At 39.9% G+C, this 25407-nt stretch overlaps 1 protein-coding gene across 2 annotated transcripts in view; it reads left to right on the top strand.

Annotated features, from left to right (window-relative positions):
- Positions 1 to 7454: 7454 nt before the first annotated feature.
- TCF7 (transcription factor 7) overlaps positions 7455 to 25407 on the top strand; it is a 138737-nt gene continuing 120784 nt past the window's right edge. For both annotated transcript variants that reach the window (XM_088133746.1, XM_088133747.1), the window contains exons 1-3: positions 7455 to 7852; positions 7969 to 8035; positions 8810 to 8916. In XM_088133746.1, the coding sequence (XP_087989872.1) occupies positions 7598 to 7852; positions 7969 to 8035; positions 8810 to 8916 (429 nt within the window). In that variant the 5' untranslated portion in view covers positions 7455 to 7597. The remainder of the gene's footprint in view (positions 7853 to 7968; positions 8036 to 8809; positions 8917 to 25407) is intronic.

A 25407-nucleotide genomic window follows, 5' to 3' on the forward strand; every position in this document is an offset into this window, starting at 1 on the left:
CCATTAATGTATTATAATTAGGAGAGAGTTTTTCATATGGCACCAGGATTTTATTTATTTATTTGTTTATATGTTTTATATGGCTGCCCATATTATATAAAATAAGTCTGGATGGCTAACAACAGATAAACAAATAACAGTATAAAACATTAAAAACTCTCTCATACCACCAAGCCCCATAACAGTCCCTACTACAATAAACAACAAATGCTGGGCTCACCTTCTCTCGTGACCCAGCACCTGGAGGAAAACCCAGGTCTTAATGGCCTTCTGCAAGACAAGGAGGGTATAATGGTATGTGGGAATGACCTTGGAAGACAGCCTAGGCAACGGTCTGATAAGATGCAACTCAGACTGCAGGCAAGGGAAAAGCATGGGAAGGATTTCAGAAGGGGCCCTCCCTAGTTTTCCAGGGACTAGGAAGAGAGGAGGGGAGAAATACTTTCAGTCTTGCAAGATTCTGTTAATGTAACCTTACAATAAAGTAGGATTAATTCATCTGAGTGTGCTTCTTGTCTGGACTACCTCACAAGGCTGACGTCAATCTTCCATATCAACATCAGGGTTCATTTCCAAAAGGAATATACCTGATTTAAAATATCAAATGTAATTAACCACCTTCAAACATCACAAGTAGTACAGTGGTCTTCTTAGTTTTGACATATTCAAGGCTTTTGAAATGATGGAAATGTCCTTTATTAAATTTACTAAACTTTCACATTTAATAGCATAACAATATTCATCTGCTACTGCCATAATTAGAACTAGATTTAGATTTCTCTTCTGTGGTTAAAGGAAGCATCATGCAAGACTTCCTTTTCTCATCAGTATGATGTATATTAGGTATGGCAGTCTTAGTCAAGGAAATAATATACAATCCAAAAATCAGAGGAATTAAAGTAACTAAGACAAAGAAACAAACATCTTAAGAAGTCTGAGGGGATTATATATTGAAGGAGAACTAACATCAGTAGAATTGGTTGTATATTGTTCAAATGAGACTAGATGTTGCAAAATCTAGTACTGTATGTGTGCATTGGCTTCAGGCTTTGAAGGAAAGGACACTGACTTGTTACTGTTCATTGGCAGGCTCCAAGTAACAATTAGGACCATGTTCCAATTATTCATCTATAAGCTTTTACCTGGTCGATATGCCAACTTCCATATGAAGATTGAGAATGTATTTGCTCAAATATAGAGGTTGAGTCTGTTTCACACATCCTTTTAAAGTGCCCACTGTATTCTAATACACCCACTCTTTAGTGTGATGAACTCCACTCATGATGATTGAGATATCTATATACTACTAAAACTGTCATGTCTGTAACCTTCAACTGGGCAAAATGGTGTGTCATAAGGCAATAATTTTTGAACCAAGCTACCTCAAATGGGCTAACTTACAGAATGTGTCCAAAATCCAGGACCCATTACTCCTGTGGGATTGAAATTTGGGGAAATTGTAGTTGCTTCAGCACTGCTGTACTGCTACACCGCCATGGTCAGCCCAGGTCACATGATCGTCGTGGGCATATCCCTGACCTCTTTCCTGCCTCCCTCTGTTCCCAGCACCCAATTGGCTGGCAACAGGGCCCAATGAGCAAGTGGCAATTGGCTGCTTTGGAAACAAGGAAATTGGCTGCTAGTCTTGTTTCTGAAATTTGAGATTTTATAGGAATGGAGCAGCATCTTTTTCTTACACTCTGATATAAATAACTTGCCATATAAACAAATATTGGAAAGATCAGATGTAGGGATTTATATTCTAATATTAAATTAGATGTTTCAGTAAACACAAACACACCTAAAATGCTATTGGATAGTGGCCAAAAGGAACCCTCTGCAAACCCCAAGTGGAATGGACAAAGCAGCAGACCTTCTGTATGGTGCCACCCCCCCCCCCCCCCATTGCAGAGTGGAACATTCTACCCTCAGAGACTTGAATGGCTCCTTCCATTCTGGGATTCCAGAAGATTGTTAAAGCCTTTTCTTGTTCCAACAAGCTTTTGGCTGTTATTGATTGTTGCAGGTGCCCATCTTTGTACTTATATAATTTCCTTATATTGTCTGATGGTGTTTATGTTTGAATGATTTTTGTTATGTTTTCTTGCTTTGTTGTATACACCACCCCATAGTGTCATAAGATTAGGGTAGTTAACAAATAGAGCAAATAAAGAAATAAATTCTGATACCAAATAGAGTTTGGCATTTTAAAAAATTGTTTATTTTACCTTTCCTATTTCCTGCAGGGAAGTAGCTGGGAACCCACCTACAGGATATCCAGCAGCATTTTGTTTTTTATTTTTCTTAAATCCATCATGTCAGAGGAACTAAAATGACGGCATCCAATATTTTTTTTTCTTAATTTATAGTTAGGTACCTCTTCCCCAAGTTACTGAAATAGAAAACCTGCCTTCACTGAAATCACTGGAGAAACTTATACAATGTAATTAAGATACTTTATACCAAGGGCTTTTTCGGGACTTCTTTCCCATAACAATGATATAAATCAACACATGACATTGCCTGCAGATATGATCTGACAAACGCATCAAGCTCCTTGTTTCACTTTGATGAGCCTCCAACAAGATATCAGAAGAATGATTTTCTTCTAAATAAGTACATCTTTTTAAATGTTAGGGTGTGCATGCCATCAATCCAATCACAAACCCGAATTCTGTGTTTAAAGGAATACTATTCATAAAATGACCTACCTCCTACCATCATAATCTTCCACACGGAAAGACTTAAATCAACAAATGATAGGAAGTACAATTACAGTGGTAGAAAGTTTGTTGGATCAGTTAGTTTGCACTAATTCCACTCACACCACTCAGATTCCCGCATGATGCATCACATGGTAACATTGCTTCTAGAAATGCAACATTACTACTAGAGATAATAGTACACTTCTCGCATTCATTGTTGCATGTTACATTAAAAAAAAAATGGCTTTAAAAAGCTCTCCCATGTAAAAAAGGAAAGCTGGACTGCTAGGGACCGCATGGAGGCATTCATGTTATTTTCTTGGCACCAGTGCAGAGATGGGTTGCTGTTACCCACTTCTGGGATATTTATTTATGTTGATTTAATTTTTCCATCTATTTATTTATCTATTTGTCTTCCCAGTGTCCATTAAACCTCAGATTTCCTGGTGGTCTCTCTTCCAAATTCTAACCAGGTGCAGTTAACCTTAGCTTTTTGAGATCAGCCAAGATTGGTGAGACTCTACCATGTGCTTAATTGTTTAACTTAAGTGGTCCTCAGTTATGAGGTTGCATTTTTAAAAAAAAACTTCAGATGTAGAATTCAGGCTCCAAGGTAATAACAGTGACAGCCTTCATTGTACCATGTTCTGTTCTGTTTTGATTGCCAAGTTTGCCATGTCTTTCTTGATAGAGCAGGTGAGATCAGCAATTAGAGACAATATTAGCAGGCATTGCAAGCCCCTGCATGTTTATTCAGGCTGCATTATGCCTAAAATCAAAGGCCTTACTCATCTGTAAACCACACTTATTTCAATGTAAATCCCTTGGAATTCGGTGGGATGTATTTCCAAGTGAAGCAGCTTAGGGTTGTGGTATACTGTGACTGCAGATCTCCCAAAGCACAGAGGCAACAACTTGTGCAGGGACCCAGCGTTGCAGTAGCCTTTATGTTTTGAATCTCCTCCTCCAACTGATACACATCCTAGGGGATGTCTTTTTATGCAACTTCCAGACATGTTTTGCCACTTACATCAACAAGTTGCAGGCTGTAGTTCTCAATCTGCTGGCTATGGCCAAGTAAATTGGGAATTAAAGTTTTTAGGGAACATTTTTATTATTATTTTCATTGTTGCTGCTCAGCCCCTCTCTTTTCCTGGATCATGAATTAGCATAAATATTTGTAATTTCCCCTGAAGAAGTAAAAGGGGATAAGAGGAGTGTGGATTCTGAGTGCTCTATTTAGGAATCGAGTTGTAAAGTTTCCATGTACAGCTAATATATGAAGTGTCACCTGAAGAAAATTGTTCAGACCTCTTTCTCTTTTATCTCAACTTAAACTTGAGTTAATTGTATCTCTGTTACTTAACTCTTCCGTCTATATTAGATCTTTGTCAACTAGAAATGGAGGAGAAAATATTTGCTCTGTTGGAAGATTATGTGATATTTGTATTCTAAGCCTCACCACTGTGGGTTTCTTTAAATAGAAGCTATACTTTACTCCTAAATTGCTTAAGGCAAAGGAAGCAGAAATGATGTTTATGAATGTTTCAATGCAAATGGAACTCAGAGCGAATGCAATGCTAGCTAACATCAAAGGCTCACCAAAGACTCTGCATTAATGAGCCTCTTTGTTTCCTGGATCACAGATTACAACAGGTTTCCAACTCATTGCCAAGGTTTTATCTCCATTTGGGAGGGCTGTAAATCGCAGGCTATTTCTCTCCCTCGCTGGCTTTCACATGCAAAGCAAGAGTGTCTCAAAACACGAGGGAAAAAGGAAACGAAAACCTGGAAGCAGAAAATCTGCTTCGTGGTTTTCCCTCCCTCCGTCTCTCTCCTAGCCGCCCCCCGCGTTTGGCTTGCAAGCAGAACAGAGCAGAAAAGCAAGGCGCGACCCGGGCTGATGTTTAATCTAGAGAGGCTTTATTTCAGGAGGTACTTCGGACCTTTGGCGAGCGGGGCAGACCCAGAGAAGCTCCGCACGGCTGTATGTTCGGTCCTTTAGCGGGATGCCAGTGGCTGGGAGATGAAGGCTTGCCCGTCTCCATCCTTAGCTCACCTGCTTCTTTAAAAAAAAGGGGGGGCAAAAATTGGGGGCAGGGATCTGTTGCACGCCCTGAGAAGTCACGAATCTGATGGAAAGGCTGTTTCTTCTCCTTTTTCAGTGGAAAGGTGGGTTTGCTTTTGAGCTGCCGAAAAATAAATCTTTTCAACAGAACACGACCTTTAAACAGAGGGAAGCGCTGGAGATAATTGAGGTGTTGAAAGTGACAATTACGTGCCATGCAGAGAGCTATGAAAACCTCTTTACGCGGAATTGTTCAAATCCCAGGCCAGATGGAAGATTTGCAAGACCCGCCGCTATCCCGCTATGAAAAGGAGAGGGGGTCATGTCGGAGCATTATTGTTCATTAACTCTTGTATACAAGAATTATGGGGGCCAAGTTGGGAAATGCCGTCTCAGAACTGTCTTGTGTGTAGCAGGGATCTTGAGGACCCCAAATGAAAATTTTGTTGCCTAATTTCACTCCCCCTCCACCTCTGGATGACACCCCACTTTAAATGGTTTGGAAACCGGCTGAAGGATTGCTAATTTCATGTTTCCTGACCCTCCGGGCAAGTTAGAAAAAGTAATAATTATCTGAGATCCAGTATTACATGTCTGTATTTTGGGAGGGATCCCCAACACCAGAGGAGGAGAAATTGGGAACATGAAGGGGGAAAAATGGAAAAAAATGTCAAGGTGCTTCCTTTTGGAGGGGTGCTTCAGGAACCTGGAACCCCATCACACGTAGGCAGTTGCTTTTAGCACTGCATGAGTGATAGATAGGTACAGAAAGAGATAGAATGCCTTTGCCCATTCCCAATGCAAAACAGCCGCACACCAAACACTCATAGGGCATCTCTTGGGCCCAGGTTAGGTGAGTTTCTTTGCAATCAGTGAGTCCATAAGGGAGGCTAGCAGGTAGGGGGTAAAGATCAGAAATAGAGCCCACACTTAATTTTCTCAGAAGTAAATCCCATTGGTTCAGTGTGCCACAAAATGTGGCTAGAGTTGCAGGCGTAGCTGGAAAAGCCGAGTCTTTATTAATGAAAAACCAGTGCTGATGTTTCATGTTGTTTGACTAGTTTGGGTTTAGTCTAAACCCCAAGTTTAATTTAAAAATAGTTCTGCCCATTCATTAAGAAAATAAAATTCAGTAAAATAAGGGCAATTAAGGCTGTAATCTAATTCATGCTTATTTAAAAGTTGGTGCCATTAGAATTAAGAAAATTGTGTCTAGGATCCTGGAGAAGACAGGCATTGTCTCCCTAGAACAACAGCTGTGAACAACAGCAGTGCAATTTTGGGTGACTGAATGTCAGAAAGTCCTGATTTTATTTCATGTCATTGTAACGTGGTGATATAGAAAGAGTCCTAATCCATATGAGATTACTAAGAAATAGTGTGACTAACTGGAGTCATAATATGATTTATTTTTGATTTAGCATGTTGTATGAACCTAGTCAACTGTGTTTTATGCAACAAAACATGGTTTAACAAATCATGGTTTGGCATGATAGGTAAACTCCCGGTTGCATTCCCCTGAGGTGACTTCCAAATAAATGGTCATGGGATCAGACCCTTAGAGCAATCAATACCCTTTGCTCAGAAATTGATCCCACTGTGATCTCTTTCTCATACACAGATAGCTAGATATGGATTGTGATTATTACATAGGAATGGTTCGATAAATTTAACAGGGTGTTCCGAAGTGATGAGGGGGATTTTTAAAGCTGAATATTAAAATGAATGCAGAGTCTTAATAAAAACCGTCTCCTTGACTAAGGCAATTGCCCAATGCTCACTGCTGCTGCATTAGAACAGCTTCCCAACCTGCTTTCCTCCAGACGTATTGGACGACAACTCCCATAATCCCCAATCTCCATGGCCTTTGGTTAGGCGAGCTGACTGGGAATTCTGCGAGTTGTCCAAGACATCTGGAGGCAACCAGGTCGGGAAGGGGAAGGGCCACGAGCAGCACGGAGGCAAACCCATTGTTCGTTTCGTGGCTTTCCCTCTCTTGCAGAGTCTTGTAGTATCTGCGTACAGGACGGCAGCGTCTGCGTATTACTTGCGCACCGACACGTGTAAGTGCGCCAGTACATCGGATGGGACCAACTTTCTTCAGAAGAGGGAGAGTTCGCACCCCTCTTCTTCGCCGAGGTTCTGTTCCGTCCCTGCCACGGTTGGGGAACGGCTTCTGCGCTCCCGCCCTTCATCGCACCGGGAAGAGAGCGCTGGTTCTAATTGCTCGTAGCGAGCATCCCCTCCGGTCGTGCAGGAGGAGACGGGCGCTGTCTCTTTAAGGCCGAAGCGCGTCGCGAGAGAACAGAGTCCTCCAATCCCTCCCCGCCGCTGTCAATCAGCCGGCGGCGGCTTTGATGTTGAAAGTCTTTGGCTAGGACTCTCTAGTGTTCTTCCCGAGTCGCGCACTTTACAGCGCTCGCTCGGGTGCTGCTCGGGTTTTTTCCCAGCGAAACCCGACGGCGCTGCCGCTCCTGCTTTCTCATCCAGGCTTGGCTAGGCTAGCTCACTGGCTGGCTGCTACTTAGTCAAATTTCCCGGGGCTGGGGAGGGAGGGACACTCAAGACCGCGGGGGGAAGGGGTTGGTCGCTGCCTCGACCCCTCCATTTGCCTTTGCCTCCCTTGGACTGCAAGCAAACGCCCCTCTCCCCCCCCCCCCCGGCTAACGCTCCAGCGAGAGTTGGGTGCCCGGATACCGGGAGCGAGCTCGCCAAACATTTGCCTCCTCTTCGAGAAAGAAAGAGAGCCAGACCCCGCCGCTCTCCTTCCCAGCGCCGCTCCGACGCACAAGTTCGCTCGCTCCTCGCGTGGCTCGGGAAGAAAATGCCCCAGCTCAGCGGCGGAGGCGACGATCTGGGAGCCAATGACGAGATGATCGCTTTTAAGGACGAAGGCGAGCAGGAGGAGAAAATCCAGGCCAACGTCTTCACCGAGGGAGACCTGGCTGACCTCAAATCATCCCTGGTGAATGAGTCGGAAAGCACCGGCGGCGGCGGCGGCGGCGGCGGCGGCAACCGTCAGACGTCGAACCCAGCAGCGGCCGTGGCCGGAGCCGCCGCCGCAGGAGCCCATCCCGAGGTGAGCTTGAGCCCCGCCCGCCCCCGATCACTTTCTCGCCTTATGCCGAGGAACTGGGAACTTTTTAAAAAAATCATCACCGACCTTCATCCCTTTCTCTCTTCTCGCCTTTGCAGGCCATCAGGCGACTGCAAGATCCTCAGAGGGTCTATCCAGAGAAACTCCCGGATCACATGGACGATGGTCAGTTTCGAAAAGCCACCCGCTCTTCTCTTCGTTCCCTCTCCCCGCCGCCCACCTTTTCCTCTCCCCTCCATGCTTCAAGGGAGGGAGCGTGACCGCCGAGGGGAGGGGAGAAGGGGGAAGGTTTGGCAGCCCTCGTGGTCGCGGGGAAACGTCAGTGCCTCGCTGCTGAACCGAAGCAGGCAAACGCCTCGCGCTCACTCCGGAGAGGGACTCTGCTTCGCTCGTGGAAGCCCTGACCTGCGGGGCTGCCGGGTGCAGGCGGCTCACATTTGATATAAAGGTGCTCCTCCGTAGGCAGTCATCCTTCCCCTCCTCCCCCCCCCACCGTTTTTTCCATCATTGACTACTACACGGTGGGAGGTAAAGTTGGCCTGGACACTGTTGGTACAGTGAGCTCCTTGGAGGGGAGACTCCCTGGGAATTTGGGGAGGAGGGGTGGAGCAGGTACAAATACCTGGGACAGAATGCATCCCATTTCCTTATTAACCAAGAGCATCAGTTTGACAAAGGTGGAGAGATGAGCACATGTGCATGCTGCTTTCATTCTGGGACCTGATCCTTTCATTTGTGGCTCTTCAGTTACCACCAGATAAGTTGGGAATTGAGGCTCATGCATGGCAGGAACAGGGAATTTCAGGTGAACCTCACAGATGCTGGTTAGTGAATGGGAGCACCTCAGATTATGCACCTTCTTGTAAAACAAGTGTAAATGCAATGGAGAGGAAATTGGTTCTCAGGCAAAGTCCTAACCAGAGACTTGAATCTTAACAGGTTTAAAACATCAGGACCCAGGGATGTATAAAGGATCTCCTTATTCTGGATACCCTTTCCTCATGCTGTCTGATCCTTACCTGCCAAATGGATCTATGTCACCTTTGGTGAGTACACCCCCCCTCCCGCTCCTCATATCTTACACTGTCATGTATACATGAATGACAACAATAAACATGTCTTTAGTCTTCAAAACTTTAACATTATGGGTTCAGCTAAGTGGCGATCCAAGAAGAGGGATGGTGACCTTTTAGGCAATTCTTCCTTTATCTTGCAATGCTCCTATACCCACTTGCTTATTGGGGTCTCCTGTCACCCCAGAGCAGATGTATAAAGCAAATTAGCAAAATTATATTATTATTGTTACTATTACTACTGTTCTACTATTATAAAGGAACCAGAGTTATTAAAAAGCAATCCAACAGAAATGGCCCAGTTAAGAATCTGTTTGACTTATTTTTTTGAAGTCTCCTTTGGCAAACTGAGGATTTTTTTCCCATTGTGCCTTAAGCTAAGTAGGCTTTATAAATGTGTACCTTACTTCCAGATAAATATGAGGGTTAGAGATTTCATTAGTGTATGTATTCATGTGTTTAGAGATTGAAGTGTCTATTAATCATGCTCATTCCACAGTAAATCCCCTTGAATTTGAAGTAGAGGAGCCAGAACTGAATTCTGAATCCTCACTTTTATTCTGCCTTTGAACAGTAAGTTAGTGTTGAGATTATTTTAAGAAGGCAAACTTTGTATTCATGAAATGGTCTAGTGACCACGGGCGAGAAATGAGCTTGTTGCCTATTTTGTAAGATTACTGTATACATAGTTCATTTTAGTACCCTGCATACATTAGAGGAAAAAAACCTGCTTGAATGAAAACTCCTTTTGTTGCATTGGGTAAGCAGGGACTATATTACAATTGGATATCAGGAAATATGGTATAAATAAAAGTTCTTCTTTTATATAGCATTTGTTATTGGGATTTGGGATGAATAAAATGTTTATCCTACATTTCCTTTCTTTTAAAATGTCTTTTGTTTCCTTCACTCTGTAGAGATCTGAAAATGTAAATATTTTTCCATTTAATGTAAGAATTGCAAAAATATATGCAGAGAAGTTATATTAAATAAACCAGCTTTTTAAAAAAAGTGCTAATATTTTTAGTATTTTGTGAAACACTCCTAGCAACAGGGCAACGCTTTGTGCTTACTGACAAATGATTATAATACAAGCCCCGGACTGTGATCTTGTGCTTGCTAGTTACAGATAGGTTCTGTGGGTATCAGACGGATTTGGATGCTGGAAGGATGCATTTGAGGTTTGTAGGATTTAGACTCTAGATTGTAAAAAGCTGGCTAGTAAAAAAGGATAAACCAATAGTTTAATAAAATGTTGCCTCTTCCTGCCTTCTTATTTGTCATTTTCCTGTAAGTGTCTTATGTAATGATTGAAAGGCTTTCTTTTGTGCTTATATTCATCTTGGTGAAGCTGACTTTCAAAAGTTTGGCTTAAGACTGGGAGGTTAGCGGGAAAGCTTAAATGTTGCTATGAGTGTTGATTTGTTTTTCTTACAGCTTAACCCCAAGTAAATGAGGATTCGGTTGCATTCTTACACTGGAATTCTCAATTGGTTTCCTCAGCAATAAATCTAGTTCATTTCAATGGGGCTTAGTCCCATATTTGCTCTTTCAGACTGCAGTCTAGGACACAATTAACTGGAAATAAGCCATTAATCAAAAAGGGATGGTTTCCACTTTAGTATGCATAGGATGGTGCAGTTAAGGACAATTTCTCTGCCCTTTCAAAATGACTTGATTGCGCTTCAGATCTTGGGGAGCTTTGTTCCTTAAACATCTTGAGTCTGAAGAGTCTGTGTGAGTCCACAAAAGGCCCATGTCAAAAGAAATCTGGTCAAGGAAATATAACACTGTGTGCTCTCACTAAAAATTGGTAGAATATTTAAGAAAAATGATTGCTTTCTCTAAGGTTGAATATTTGTTTGGGCTTTGTGGAGCATAACATCAGTAGTGTCTCCTCCCTCCTTAAAGAGAACAGATTTCTTGGGCAGCTCGCTGGTGTCAGAGAGAGGTGCTACAATTCAGCTATTTTTTTAGATAAAATAAAACTTTGAAGGAAAACAACACTTCAGATTTTTACAAGGAAATAGTCTGAAGTATTAGCAGTAGCAGATTCCAAGGGGAATTCTACAGAGCAAGAAATGAATCCATCTTGGGCTGAGCTTGCTAGATCATATCAAAGTCCACGTCAGTTGGCTTCCTGTGTCTTGCTCATACGCAGAAGGCAGCAACTTCTCCCTAGTCACCCTAGCAATTGGTGTTTTGAGGTATCATGCCAGTGAAAGTGGAAGTTCCACTTTGCTGTTTAGGTTAACAAGTCTGTCAACAACTTATTATATCCATTTAAAGCCATCTCTGCCAGTATCCGTCAACTCAAATTGTGGCAGCAGATTCTTGAGTTAATTTAAACATTCAATTAAAACAGTCTAGACTATAAATAGCAGAAGTGATATGGATTAAAAATGTTAAATTTTCTAAACTATAGGACCTAAACTACTGCTGTTTCCCCCCCGCTTTATATGATTCAGCCCTTTGATAGTTTTAGTTGTCCCTTTCTGCAACTTTTCTGTCTCAGTAGTAACTTTTTATGGCAATTATTTTTATAAAAGCAAGAAGCAAAAAGATAAGCCAATTTCAAACAGTTTCCTCCCAAGAAGGATCAAAGGACATAAATGTTATTAATAAAAAAAATTCTTCAGTGTGAGCTATAATAATAATAGGCAATGCCTGTAAATGGAAACCATATATATTGCTAGAAACCAGGGAGAAAGTAACTTCAAGGAAACAGTTGTTCAAACTAACAATTCTGGTACTTGTCCCCTAAGTGTATTGCAGCATTTTGAGTGAGATTGGCACTTATTTCTCCTCCCTACTTAACAACAGATCGGCACTATTGAATTTTTAGCACTGATCATTAGATAGTATATGCGGAGCAGAGTGACCATGTAAAGTTCAGTGTAAGCTTTTCTTTGCTCAGAAATCATTGGCATTGATAGTAAAGCTGATCCATGTTTCAACTAGCTTCTCTGGATCAGATTTAAACAAAGTAATAGATGGTAGTTTTATCATTCCAGAAATTCTGAAATTTCCTGCAAAGTAGTACCTCATCTTAAAAATACTTTTTTTCTCAGTGTTTAAGAAAAAGAATTTAGCAACGGTGCATTTTAAAAAACCAGAAGAGGAGACATCTAGCTTTATAGTGTTTTACTGCCCTTTGAATTTTCTCTTGGTCATCTGCAAATAAATGAAAGCAATGGATACAACCACTTTAAAGAGTTGCAGACTGGTGCTATGTTCATATTCTTGCGTATTGTGAATCGACCATTTCTAATTTTTCTGCAAAGTGTTCTGTAGCCCTACTATATATACTAAAATTACCTTTCCTGCTGAAGAATTAAATGTATGAGCATCATTCTTATTTACGTCTGATGTAAAATGAATTTTAAAATACAGCCTGGAAAGATTTACCCAAATGGATCTATAAAAAGAGATAATACCCCTACCATTAATTAATGGAGCAAAACTCCATTGTGTGGAGTATATCAGCAGTTTTTGTTAGAGCAACTTTGTGGGCTGTCTCTTATGCAGAAAGTTCATTGACATTTCCTCCTTTAGCACTTCCATATAATATGTGAAATTGTTCTTTAAAAAGTTGCTGGCTTCACAAAAGTCTCTTTATCAACAGTAGTCAAAGCATAGGAGTCTCTTTGTAGTGCTGTCCTATACTGTACATATCTGCTAAAAATTAAATGCCAAATAAATGCAATAGATCTTGCCCCAAGTGTTCATAGGACCACAATTTTAAACTGTTTTTCTGGATGCAGAAAATGAAATGGAGTAGCAATTTGAAGTAACAGAGCTCTTCATAGTGAGACAGAAAGGGATAATTCTGCATTGATGTACTAAAAGAAAATGCAAACGTTTATCAACGACTGGCTTTCAGAAACAGATTGAAGCTAATAGTATTATAATTTATAATCAGGAAAATACTAAACAAAACCGTGTGTTGCACACGCAGATGTGCTTGTATGATTTCACAACTGGATCTTTCCGATGTCTTCAATTTCTTTAATATCAATGATGAAACGAATGTTTATTTCAAACTGCGAGTTAGCAGAATAATTCTGTGTTTGATTGAACTGTACATATGGCTTCCAGTCTACACATCTATTCAAAAGTTCGACTCAGTTCATTTGAATACACCCCTGAGGAGGTAATGCAATACGTGTAATGCAGTAAAAACAACCATTTGCTAAGTTTTACCTTGGGGAACATAGAGGAGTATTGGGGTAACGGAGAATGAAGGAAATACTCTAGTATTTAAGACCCCATAGAAAAGGCCTGTTTTGATTAGGGCTGTGCAAATCCTTTGAAGAAGGTGCTTTGCAACGTGCAGGAACACAAACAGATCACCTTTCTTAAAATGGTTAAAGAAGCACTAGCCTTTCTTGAGCTTGTGTGGCTGGTTTGTAGGCTGTTTCCTGCTGTATCTGCATGTGTGCATAGGACGGCCACTTGGTTTTGTTGTTAAAAAAAAAAGCAAGTGGCTTTGCACGATTCCCCCAAAGCTACAGAAAATTGTATTGGTGTACTAGTTATTCACCTGGTATTAACTGATACCAGAGGTCTCATCCTATATAAGTATCAGCTGCCATATATCTCTTTCAAGCAAAATTCTTCAAGATTCTGTAAGCAATACATGCCTGAAAGTTGTCCTGTAAAATTCTATGGTACCAACCCACTTCAAGAAGTTTTAATTTAGCTAATAGCTGCTTGTGGTTCTAATAGCCAAGGAGTTCCTTGGAGAAGGCCCTACAAGCTTGTTGCCTAGCCCTTTAAAAGACTAAAGCGACTCCATTCAGAGTGGAACATCGTCAACAAAACAAGCACAGCTCTCCAGAACTGCTGTATCAGCTGAATGTAAAGTACAGTAGTTACACCGTGAAGCTAGCATGGTGCTGGGATTAAATTGCCATTTTAGAACTGGAGTGATCCAGATTCAAATTCCTGTATGTTCAATAAGCTCAGTGGGTGACTCTGCCGCACACGTGATCTCTTAGCCAGATGTGACAAGGGAACAAAATGTCCATTCAGTCATGTACATGACTTGAGCTCTTTGAAGAAAAGGTATGGTGTCAAGGTATTAATAATGTCCTTATTTATTATTTATTTTATTCAACTTGGATGCTGCCCAACTCCAGTCAACTCTGGGTTTAAAAAAAATAAACAGCAATATGCAATCCAGATAAACTAAACAATAAACAAGGTCGCAAATCCAGCGAGCACTAATATTTATCACCAGTTTTCATTTATGTCATGTATCCTATTTTCAGAGTTGCTACTTTTGTTCATGGATCTGATAATAATGCAGTTACCAGGGCTGTGTTGAGTTGAAGCTGTAGTGAAATAAGCTTTAAGTCAAAACATGATCCTGTTATTTGGAGAAGGGCTAAAACATTCATCATAGGAATGTAAAAACTTTGGAGAGGTGGTATCAGTCTGTGCACCAAATAGACCAATGGTTTAATTGATAGGTTTTACCTGATCAATTGCATCAAACCATTATAGATATAAATAATACAATTTTTCTTATTATGATTTCTAAACCATGGTTGATTGGTTAACATGTATGACTCCAGGTAACTGTGGCTTATTTTGTAAATCATGTCTGAAATGAATCGTGTAATAGTTTGTGAATTGAGTCATTATAAAGGAACTTCCTATGTTCCTAAATTAGTCCCATGCAGAGTTTGTTGGAGAAAGCATGTCCCAGCAGTGGCCAGGGAGAAAAAATTCTGCTTGCTTGATTATCAGTCCTATGACACAGATAATATGCAGAAGCAGGAAGAGGAAACAAAGGCAGGAGACCAAACAGCACTAGGACCAACCAACCAATGATTCAGAGACAAGTGCCTTCACATCCAGCTAACTATGGATGCCTGCTTATGATTACAGAATTCTCTCTAGGGTCTGGCATCTTGCCCATCATTGTTTGTAATGCACTGATCTTTACAGTGATCTGGAGATCATTGCAAGAATTTTAGAAGGCAACTAAGTAGAGAGAGTCTTTCAGGGACTGATCTACCAGTATTAGTTGGGAGCTTTGTGCCAATAATTGCATCTACTAGCTAGCAGAAAAAGTGAAACAGGCACCAGTTGATGTAATAGCATAGAAAGGTTTCCAGATTAATGTTTCCTTCTTATATACGGCATGAATCTATGCATTAGCAAACAGTGAATTATCAGGGTTCGTGTAAACATGTATAGGATGTTGGGATTAATACTATAATCTTTTCTCTTGACCTTCTTTCATGTCTTACTTCATGAACATGTTTTTTCCAATTGTCACAGCTCATATTCTGATAAATCACTTAAAATACTTCAGTTACAGTAATGAAAGATCAAGAGTATTCATGTTTTAGAAACTGACATCAATACCCCATGTATCTTTATCCAGAGCTAAAGGGTACAGGTTCACTTTTTGGTAAATTCATTTAAGATTCCAAAATATCCTACTATGCGTTATCATAACTCTAAAATTGTTTTTAGCAAGGTGGTGCATTTTTTTGTGATGGAACGAGAAAGAGATTGAGATTCAGCATGGGGAAAACCAATTTTCTGATCTATACAGAGAGGGGATCAGCTTTGGATTTCAGGGGACAAAGATATTTATTAATAGGGATGAGGCAACATTTCAAAAAGTTTAAAGCCGCTCTTGGCTAAAGCTGTTAAATATTAAGTGCTTTAAAATCATTAACTATTGAATAGTTTTAAAAACATTACTAACAGCATTTTTACAACTGATTTTTTTTCTTTCTCCTTTAATTATCACTTACACCATCAAGATTAAGCAGTTGCTATATGTGTGCATGCGTATATGTGTGTGGGTGAGCAAGAGCAACAGAGAAGAGGACAGTTATTTTTTTTTTTTTTTTTTTTGCCTTTGGGCTGCATTTCTTGAGCAGAAGATCAATTAACCGTTTAGTAATCCACTCACTGTTAATGAAGTAGCATAAGAAATGGGTTCATAGTGGTGCCATACATTTTAATATTGATAAAGGTTTCATGTGTTCAAAGCACTTCACATGACTGTAATCTGTACAGTATCTTTATAAATAAAATCAGTTTCATTTTTGCCTTTATTATAGATGGATGAATTGAGGCTAACAGGGAATTCTTAGCCCAAAACCACCTAGTGATTTCATGGCAGAGGCACTTGACATCACTGATAATGGGTGATAAAAACATTAATTTCATTTTCATATAATAAATAGCACATTTAAGACTAAGTGATGCCTAAAAAATGCACAGAGAAAGCTATTACTTTACCAATTCCTAATACAGTCCTTTAAAATGGGAAGATCGGGATATTCCAGGTAGACTGTTCATGCAACAAATAGTTATATGTACAGCAAGCAAGTAGAAAGCTTGATGTACTTAGAATAACAGAAAGGAAATTAGACAGCATCCAGTCCAACTCCCCTGCTCTGTCTAGGATCCATCTGAGCATCTCCAGTATCACCACTCTCACCACATCATGTGGTAGCTTGTTCCTCTGGTTGATAACTCACGTAGTCAGGAGGTTCCTCTTGAACCACCTTCCATGTAATGTTAACCCATTGATCCTGATCCTGCCCTCTGGAGCAATAGAAAACAAGGCCACTGCATTTTTGTGTGACAACCCTTCAGAAATTTAATATATTTTCTGTAGGCTGAACATATCCAGATCCTTTAATTATTCCTCATAGAGTTTGGTTTCCAGACTGTTTACCATTTTGGTAGGGCGAACTCATCTGAACTTGCTCCAATTTGTCAGTGCCCTTTTTGAACTATGGGGTCTGGAACTGGACACAGTACTCCAAGTGGAGCCTAACCAGGACAAAGTGAATTGGACAATTCCCCCATCCTATTTTTGTGCCCAGCATTTTTCCTACCCAGGTGCAGCACTTTATATTTCTCTCTATTCCACCCTATGCATTTCAGCCGACTATTCAAGGTTGTCTAGATCTTTTTGAAGCATTTCTCTTTCATCTAAAGCATTAGCCACCTTCCCAGTTCTGTGTCTTCTACAAACTTCTGCAAACTGCAAGTATTCTCCTTTGTTCCATCAGGCCTTGGGGTTGGATGCTGTGAGTTTGTTTACTCTAGTAGTGGAAGTTTTCTTTTTAATTTGGTTGAACCAGTTGTATAAAGTTCCCAGTGATATCTGCTGATACCAGTACTGATATCAATACCCATGAATGAACAAGAGCTAATCTGGTGTAGTGGTTAAGGTGCTGAACTAGGCACAGGAGACCAAGGTTCTAGTCCTCCTCTGGGCATGGGAGCCAATTGGGTGATTTGCGGTTAGTCATTCTCTCAATAGAGTTGAAAAACATTTATCTACTAACCCAGACTAGAGCTACATGGAAGATTATGGTCCATTACATTCAATGAAGAGGCCTTCATCCTATAATGGATTGATGTGGGAAAAGAGTAACAACAACAACAACAACAACAACAACAAATTATTATTATTATTATTATTATTATTATTATTATTATTATTATTATTATTATTTTGCCCTTTATTGTTTCATTTTAAGCCAATTCTTAGCCACTTCTTTAAAGTGGGATGTAGACCACTCATCCCACTTCTGTAAGTGGGATAAGTGGTCTCCGTCCCACTTCTAACTCATTTAGAGTTGTTCACGTCTAAAGAGGTCTAAAAGCCCAGTAAAATAAATGGTAAATTTATCCCATCTTTGGTAAAAATTTTGAACAGAATAGACAGAGCTCTTGGCACTCCACTCAGTCCTTCCCTCCAAGCTGAAGTGGAACCATTAATGAGCATTCTATGAGTGCTGCTATGCAGTGAACTGTGAGTTCATCTAACAGTGGTATCATCTAGCCCACATTCTACTATTTTACAAAGAAAAAATATGAGGCACTCTGCTGAAAGCTTTGCTGAGGTCCAGATACATTGGCATTACCCCAATTAACTAAGTTTGTGCCCCTGCAAAGGAGATAAGGTTTGCCTGGTAAGTTTGCAGCAAACCAGTGCTGGCCTCGTTAATTGTAGTGTGCCTGTCCAAGTGCTCACAAATATGCTGTTATAATAATTTGCTTGAGAACTTTGCCCTGTTCTCCTTCTTGAGGATGGGCACAACTTTTGTCTTAACCCTCAGTCTTATGGGACCTCACCAGTCTTCCAGGAGTTCTTGAAGGTTACTAGGAATGGTTCTGTGATCATCTCCAGTTGTTCCTTCAGTACCCTGAGATGTAATCCATCTGGTCCTGGAGACTTGGATTCATGTAAATGTCAGAAAAAGACAGGGGAAGTGCAGTGCTGTCAATATTTTAGGACCTTTTGATGGCTTTGGATACTGCTGACCACAGTAGCACTTTGGAGCATTCAGAGAGGGAGCAAAAGACACCTCTCTGAAGGATTTTGCTCCAAACCCTTTGGGTGCTATCAGAAGGTCATACTGAGAGAAATCTGCTTAGGCTTGTGGGGGGGCAGGCACAAAGTTGCATCTTATCACCCATATTATTTAATACATATCCAAAGCTATGGGGAAGGATTAAAGTGAGTTTGGAGTAAATTGACATCAGCACATGGATGATACTTAACTCAATTTTTCCTTTACTGTAAGCTCAGAATTGGATGTTTTGAGAGAGTCTCTAGGCTATAACATTTTATTCCAGGCTATAACATTCTGGACACTGGAGAAAAAGTCAGCAATTCCAATAAGACCACATTTTTGCTGATTTCAGAACCTGAACTTTGGGATTCAGCACCTTGCATGCTGTCATGCTCTGCCTTTAAGGAACAGATTCACAATCTGAGGATCCTCCTGTCCTGATGGGCAGTGATATAACATCCGTGGCAAGGGAGGCCTTTTACCAGCTTTGGGTAATAAACTAGGTGTGCCTGTACCTGACGGAAGCAGAGCTGGAATTGGTGACACATGCAGATATAACTCAATAATGAGTAATTGCAATGTACTCCACATGAAACGGCCCTTGGAAAACCATCTGCAAATGCAGCTGGCCCAGAATGCACTAGTTCAACTGTTGGAATGACTACGGTACATAAGTTACTTTTTGAGCTTAATTCAAAGTGTTTGCTAGTGTACAAAGCCTGAAGCCCCACTAGGAATATCCACACAGTCTCCTTCACAATCTCAGGTCTTCAAAAGAGCACATTTTGCATGTTCTGCTGTGGATACATTTAAATTCTTCTTTTCCTATGTTGTAATTTTTGTTGTTCATCTAACTCCTGCTGGAGGGGAGTCAAGCTCCTTCCTTATTGCAGCTTAAAGCCTCCATTTTCTCCAGGTCTTTCTGCATCTATAGGTGTTCTTATGCTGCTGGTTTATATATAGTAAGCTGCCCAGAGTCATTTGGGAGTGGGCAGGATATACATTTATAAATAAAAACATAAGAGCAAAATTCAAAATATTTTGGATATAAGGAAGAAAGTTGTCATTTAGTTGGAAGATTGCTGATATTCTAGCAATTCGATTACTTGCATGGGTAGAGGTTTTGCTTGAAATTCTGAGTTTTTCAGCATTAGTATCTACCATGTGTCTTCCTTCCTTCCTTCCTTCCTTCCTTCCTTCCTTCCTTCCTTCCTTCCTTCCTTCCTTCCTTCCTTCCTTCCATACTTCCATACTTCCATACTTCCTTCCCTCCTGAAGACTTGGTGATAACTGAATAGCCAAAATAACAAAGATAAGTATCCAAGAGGGCTGCACAACAATCCAGATTCAAAATGGAAATGGTGATGTCACGCACACAAAGGCATGCACTTCCTTGAACCAAACACCTCTCTCTTTTTTAGTTATGGGACAGTAGCTGGCCTGTGAGCCCAGGAAAATATGCAGCTCTTTTGAGGAGCTACTGCCAAGGGCTACATAAAGCAACTCATGTGCTCAGCATCATCTTCTCCCTTTTGAATCCGGAGTATTGTGCAACCCTCTTGGATACTTATCTTTGTTATTTTGGCTATTCAGTTATCACCAAGTCTTCAGAAAAGGGGGTCAGGAAGGAAGGAAGGAAGGGTTGCTGTACAGCCTTTTCTACTAGCTAAATTCAAATGTTGCACTTCCAGCACAGTAGACTGTTTGTGTAAATGTATTAATTATTTACTTTTAGATTTATATCCTACCTTTTGTATAGGAGCTCAAGGCAGGATACCCAGCATTCCTTCCTCCTATTTTTCCCCACAACCACAGTCCAAGATGCAGTTGTGCTGAGAGAGAACAACTGGCCCAAAGTTAGCCAGGGGGCTTCCATTGCTGAGGTTGGATGAAAACCTGGTTTTCCTGCTGCTAGCCCAAACCCTTAGCTACTATGTCACAGTGGTTCTCATATGGACATTTTCAGGAAACATCTACATTCATTTTAAAGCTTTGAATATGTTCTGGCCCCTTTGATAAATGTGGTTGGGCTACATATTTAAATCTTTGCTGGAAAAGTAATGCATTCAGATGTTATCTTGCATATATGCTTTCCTTGAACAATGGATTTTCCAACAGTGCAATTTATGTTTTGAGAATTAAGCCTCTGATATTTTGCTTTCTTCTTGGCCTTCATGAAAAACTAGGCAAATATTTTTATTTTATCCCGCTACAACTAGATGAATAACGCTCAAGATAAGTGCCCCATGACTCTACCCTCTTCCCCAAGACTGTCCTAATGTAGTTTCAATAATCTTGTCTAATAGCAAACTCATTTCTTCCTGTGGTAAGATGATGAGAGCCAAAGCGGAGCCCTTGAAAAATAAGAAGGAAGCACTGGTGTACTTGGATGGCATGCAGAACTAAAAAAATGTTTAAATGCATGGAGGCCCAGACCTCTCTCCCTAAAATAGTTAAAGTGGGGCTATTATGCTGAGTGAATCAGACGTCCCAGGCAGCTACGCTCTGATGTCAAGAAAGGAGAGCAAAGTGTGGGGGGAGGTATTTACTTATTTTATCAGAGGAAGTGAAGCACTTTGTGGAGCTTGACGCCTCAGGTACCACAACACCATGACAGACCTTGAGTCTTAAATACATTGAGGGCCACTCGCTGCTTCATTTTGGGCAGCAAAACATCTTGGGTTGGGTCCTAGATTGAGCATGCTCAGTATCATGAACAAAGAGCTTAGCCATGGTTTGTCAAACAAGCTATGGTACTGTAGCTTATGCACACTGTTCAGCCATGAAATAGACTGGTTGAGTTTGCAGGACACACTAAGCCCAATTCAGACAAATTGCATTTCAGCTTATTATGATGTGTGAACTTAACCATATTATAAATACTGTACATGACAATTTCTTCCTGCATGTTTTCCTCTTTGCAAAGGACTCTTTCTGAAAGCAGAGGAAAAGAGATTTATTGCAATCCTGTGTGAAATGCAGTATTATTAGCTAATTCCCTTTCCCTTAAAAAATAATGAAAGTATATCCTTTTTTTTAAATGGTACAAATGACTTTAAAAACAAATTGAGGTGTCTTAGGACTAGTTAGATCTGCCTTTTAGGTGGTTACAAACCTTAAAGGTCAGACATGTCAAAACTTTGATCAGATTAAGCTTTTCTTCTCGCTATGGCAATATAATTAAGTTAAGACCTGAGGGGATTGTATGAACATTGTTGCATCTTCTAGTAGGTCGGTAACATATAATAGGCAAAAGTCTTGAAGAAGCACTTTGGTTTCTTAATTTTGGATCTGGGTGTGTTTGCTATGGAAATAAACTGGGGTTTCCCATAGGTATTTGTCAGTCCATCTTGCCCAACTTCAGGAAACATGAGGACTCCCTTTGGCTTCTTCCATGCTGAGGTCAGATATGTAGAGTGTTATGAGCTGAAAGTAAACATTTATGATGTAAGGGTAAATTCTGGCTTGGTCTTAGTCAGCCTGATTCTTTCATTGCTGTATTAAGTAAAGAAACATTTGCTTAATTCCAAGTCTAACCTGTCTTTTTCTTGCTTCCCCATACAAAAGACTTACTTTGCATGTTAGAAATGAATTGTGGCCTCTTCCCCCCCCCCCTTCTAGAATGGGAGACCCAAGATTTGTGTCTCCTCTTCCAAAAGACCATGTACGCACTGAAAAAAGTCATGTAAGGTTCTTCAGAAATGGAGGATCACAAGCAAATGCATTCTCTATTTTCATCTATGTTTCTCCGGGTTCTACATGGGAAGTGCCCCTTATTATGTTAGAACACCTGTATTTTGGGGTTCTTAGTTTTAGTTCAAGGAATTTCTGTACCAAGGAATTCCTGAGAGTCAAACTAGATCAATGTAGTTTTGCAATAATTAACATGCATTCAAAAAAACTAACCAATCAACAAATTATATCTGCCATGGTCCCCCCCAAAAATCACCTATCTCAGGTATGGCATGCATGCAGATGGGGAGAGGGATATTTGTATTGATGCTAATGGAGACTTCCCTCTCAGTGCAGTTAATACTTTCATAAGGACCACAATATTGTAGGTAGGATAAGACAACCCCCCCCCCAATTTCTCTGTGGCCTTGATGTTGTGGTTACTCTTTACTAGGAGTGTGTAGATCACCCAAGATCCTTGCAAAGGCATGTTGTTTTGATTTGATGCATGGAAGCATGTATTTCCACTTTGATCTACTTCACCTACAGCAGCTTCTGCACAGGCAATATTTTGTTGAGCAAAATAGTGTGGCTTTTCCACCATAATGAAAATAAAGGGGGTACAGCTTTGCTTCAGAGTTGAAAGCAAAGTACCCCTATTAAGGCTGTGTAAAGCTTTGATTTGAAGACTCAGTTGGTAGATGATTTCATCAAATTAGCCAGCTAAGTTACCAAATAAATTGAATACATCAAATCAGATACTTTCAAGTTGATTTGAAGATCTGGTGAACTTTTGTTCATGGTCATGCACGCTTGTATACAAGTAATGTTGCACCTAATTTGGCCCTGTCTCTGCCAGCTGCTAATTATGGGTACTTTGACACTTTCAGTTTTTTACCAACCCAACATTTTGAAGGATTCTCACCTCTACGACAATTGTGTTAAGCAATAAAGACTGTGGAACTTGATTTTAAAGTAAACAGATATTGTGTACCTGTCTCCAGGGTTGTGTTCAGTGCTTTCAAGCCAGCATCACTGCTAGTCAATAACAAATTCTATAGTGTTAAGTTCTAAAGATAGTTGCACATTGCGTAAAAATATTTTTTCTTCTCTCTTTTTCTTTTCACATTCTTATATCTTTCACCTTTTTGTATCATGTCCATTTGGAAATACTGGTCACATTAAAAAAGACATCTTGCTTGATTAATGCCTTCTAATCTTCCTTTCTCCAAGGAAGTTGTATTGCGTTTTACTATAATACATGTGTATTTTCAAGGTTTGTGGCATACATAAAGCATTTTTATAAATAGAAAAATTGAATGTAATCATAAGGTTTAGAAAGGTTGCTGTGACATAGCTCTTTGGATTGTACAAAAGGATATTTCAGGAAGAATTGGATAATTAAGGTCCAGGTGATGATGATGTGCTCTTACTTCATATCTTATTACTATGAACTAATAAACTCAGTGAATATCCTCCTGCAAGTCATTTTCTCTTAGCCTTCATCTAAACAAAGAACAATTGTGATTTAAAAAAAACAACTCATAGAATGCTCTACAAATAGAAGTGATAAGGAATGTAAAGCACAGTTTAAACAAACATGAGTAAGTGAAGTTAATGAATATGGTAACTTAAATCACAGAATATCCAAACTGACAGGGAGGTGAGGAAGCATCAATTTGCTTCAATGTCTGTCTTTATGATGAGATGCCATATGAAGCTAAGAGAAAGTATTATAGAAGCTTCTGTATTTTTGTCTCTTTTGTAATATTTCCTCTCAGGCTGATACTGCACATCAACAAGCTGCTTTGTTTATCAGTATTTATGTTCATTATAATAACTGACGTTAAGTCACCACCTTTCTGAACACAGCTGAAGGATGTTTGTTGAAACGGTGCAAAATCACTGTTCAAGCTTTTTATTATTATTATTTACTTTTTTAGAAGAGGAAACAAAACCCAAACCCACAAGGCTTATCCACGTTACCGATTAACATCCTAGAAACTTTCGCTTTGAAGTACAAAGTGATTTCTGAACTAAATGAGTACATAGCGTATCTGGGAAATGGCAGCATTTTTGTTCAGTTTAATAGACCTAACTTGAAAAGAACGGTACCGATATATGAAAGGCAAAGAGCGAAGAAAGTTGTTTTAACATTATGTTGCTCCAGACTGGCATACCTACATACTGCATTTTATGTGGAGACTGATGTTCTTGCCTTCTTCCTGAATAACTGACAGGCCATTTGGGGGTGGAGGTTTAAGAAATACCCATAAGACATTCTCACCCAACTAATAAATGTGAGTTTCCTGGGCAAGACAGAGTCGTTATCACTCCTAGCATGACCTTAATAAAAGGCTTATGGTAGTTGGAGATCTGAGAAGATTCTTCCCTTAGGATAGACAAGCAGACTCTCCAACTGACTTGCTTAATAAATTTGTGGCTTAATAAATTATTTTCATTTCATTGCAAACAGTATGAGAGGGAATCCTGGAAGATCAGATTCATTTAAGTAATAATAATAGGGGAAGAACACCTAGATTCTATCAGCTCTCCCGCTACCCATACAATCTGAAATGAGTTCTTACTCAGAAAGTTGGTGGGCTCCCCTTTGTTGGGTATGTTCAAGGAAAGTCAAGCAGCTGTCTCTCAGAGGTGTGTTGATTTGGACTGGACTCGATGGCCAAAACACTCCTTTACACCTTGATGATTCTATGAAATAGTGTAGTTTATTTTTGTTTTGTTTTTTAACATAGGACTTGAAAAGGAAAAGAGGGAGAACAGGTATTCATAATAACTAGACAATATTGCTTAAAGAACCCCTCTAATGAACTGCAAGTATAATGACAAATTTCATTTGCTCTGCTGAATATTAAAATGCTTTAGAGGATTTTTAGCTAGCTATTCACTGTAATTATTAGCTTAAAAGCTTAATCTATCCTGATTCTGATTATCTAATAATTTTATTTATTTTGTTAGAACACTGACATGCAAAGCAACTCAGCAGTAAATATAACCATGATGATTTACAGTATATCTCACCTTTCCTACCTCTGAAGTTGTGGTTTGTTTTTTGTGTTTTGTGTGTGTGTGTTGACAATTTGAAACGGAAAACAAATATCTCGCATATCTATGACTGATGACAAAGGATGTCATTAGAATCATGCTGCCTTTCTGGCCTGATAAAAATGGGAATGACTTAATATCTAAGAACATCAGCATAAATATACTATTTTTTGACCAATGCATTTTCAGGCTGTTGAGGATTTGAGTTCTCACTTCTAGAATCCACAGTACAGATAAAGACAATTGTGAAATCTGTCTAGGTCGCTGTTCTGTTTACACATTATTCTGGCTACAGTGGGCTTTCTCAAAACTTATCAATTTTGTGTAATCCCTATTTACCTGGAAATAAGTTGCAGTGATTTCAGTAAGACACAATCTAACT

This window comes from Python bivittatus, unplaced genomic scaffold, assembly GCF_059951505.1.
Source record: "Python bivittatus isolate LINGU-HERP-01145 unplaced genomic scaffold, Pbiv_v1 ctg000080_np1212, whole genome shotgun sequence".
NCBI lineage: Eukaryota > Metazoa > Chordata > Lepidosauria > Squamata > Pythonidae > Python > Python bivittatus.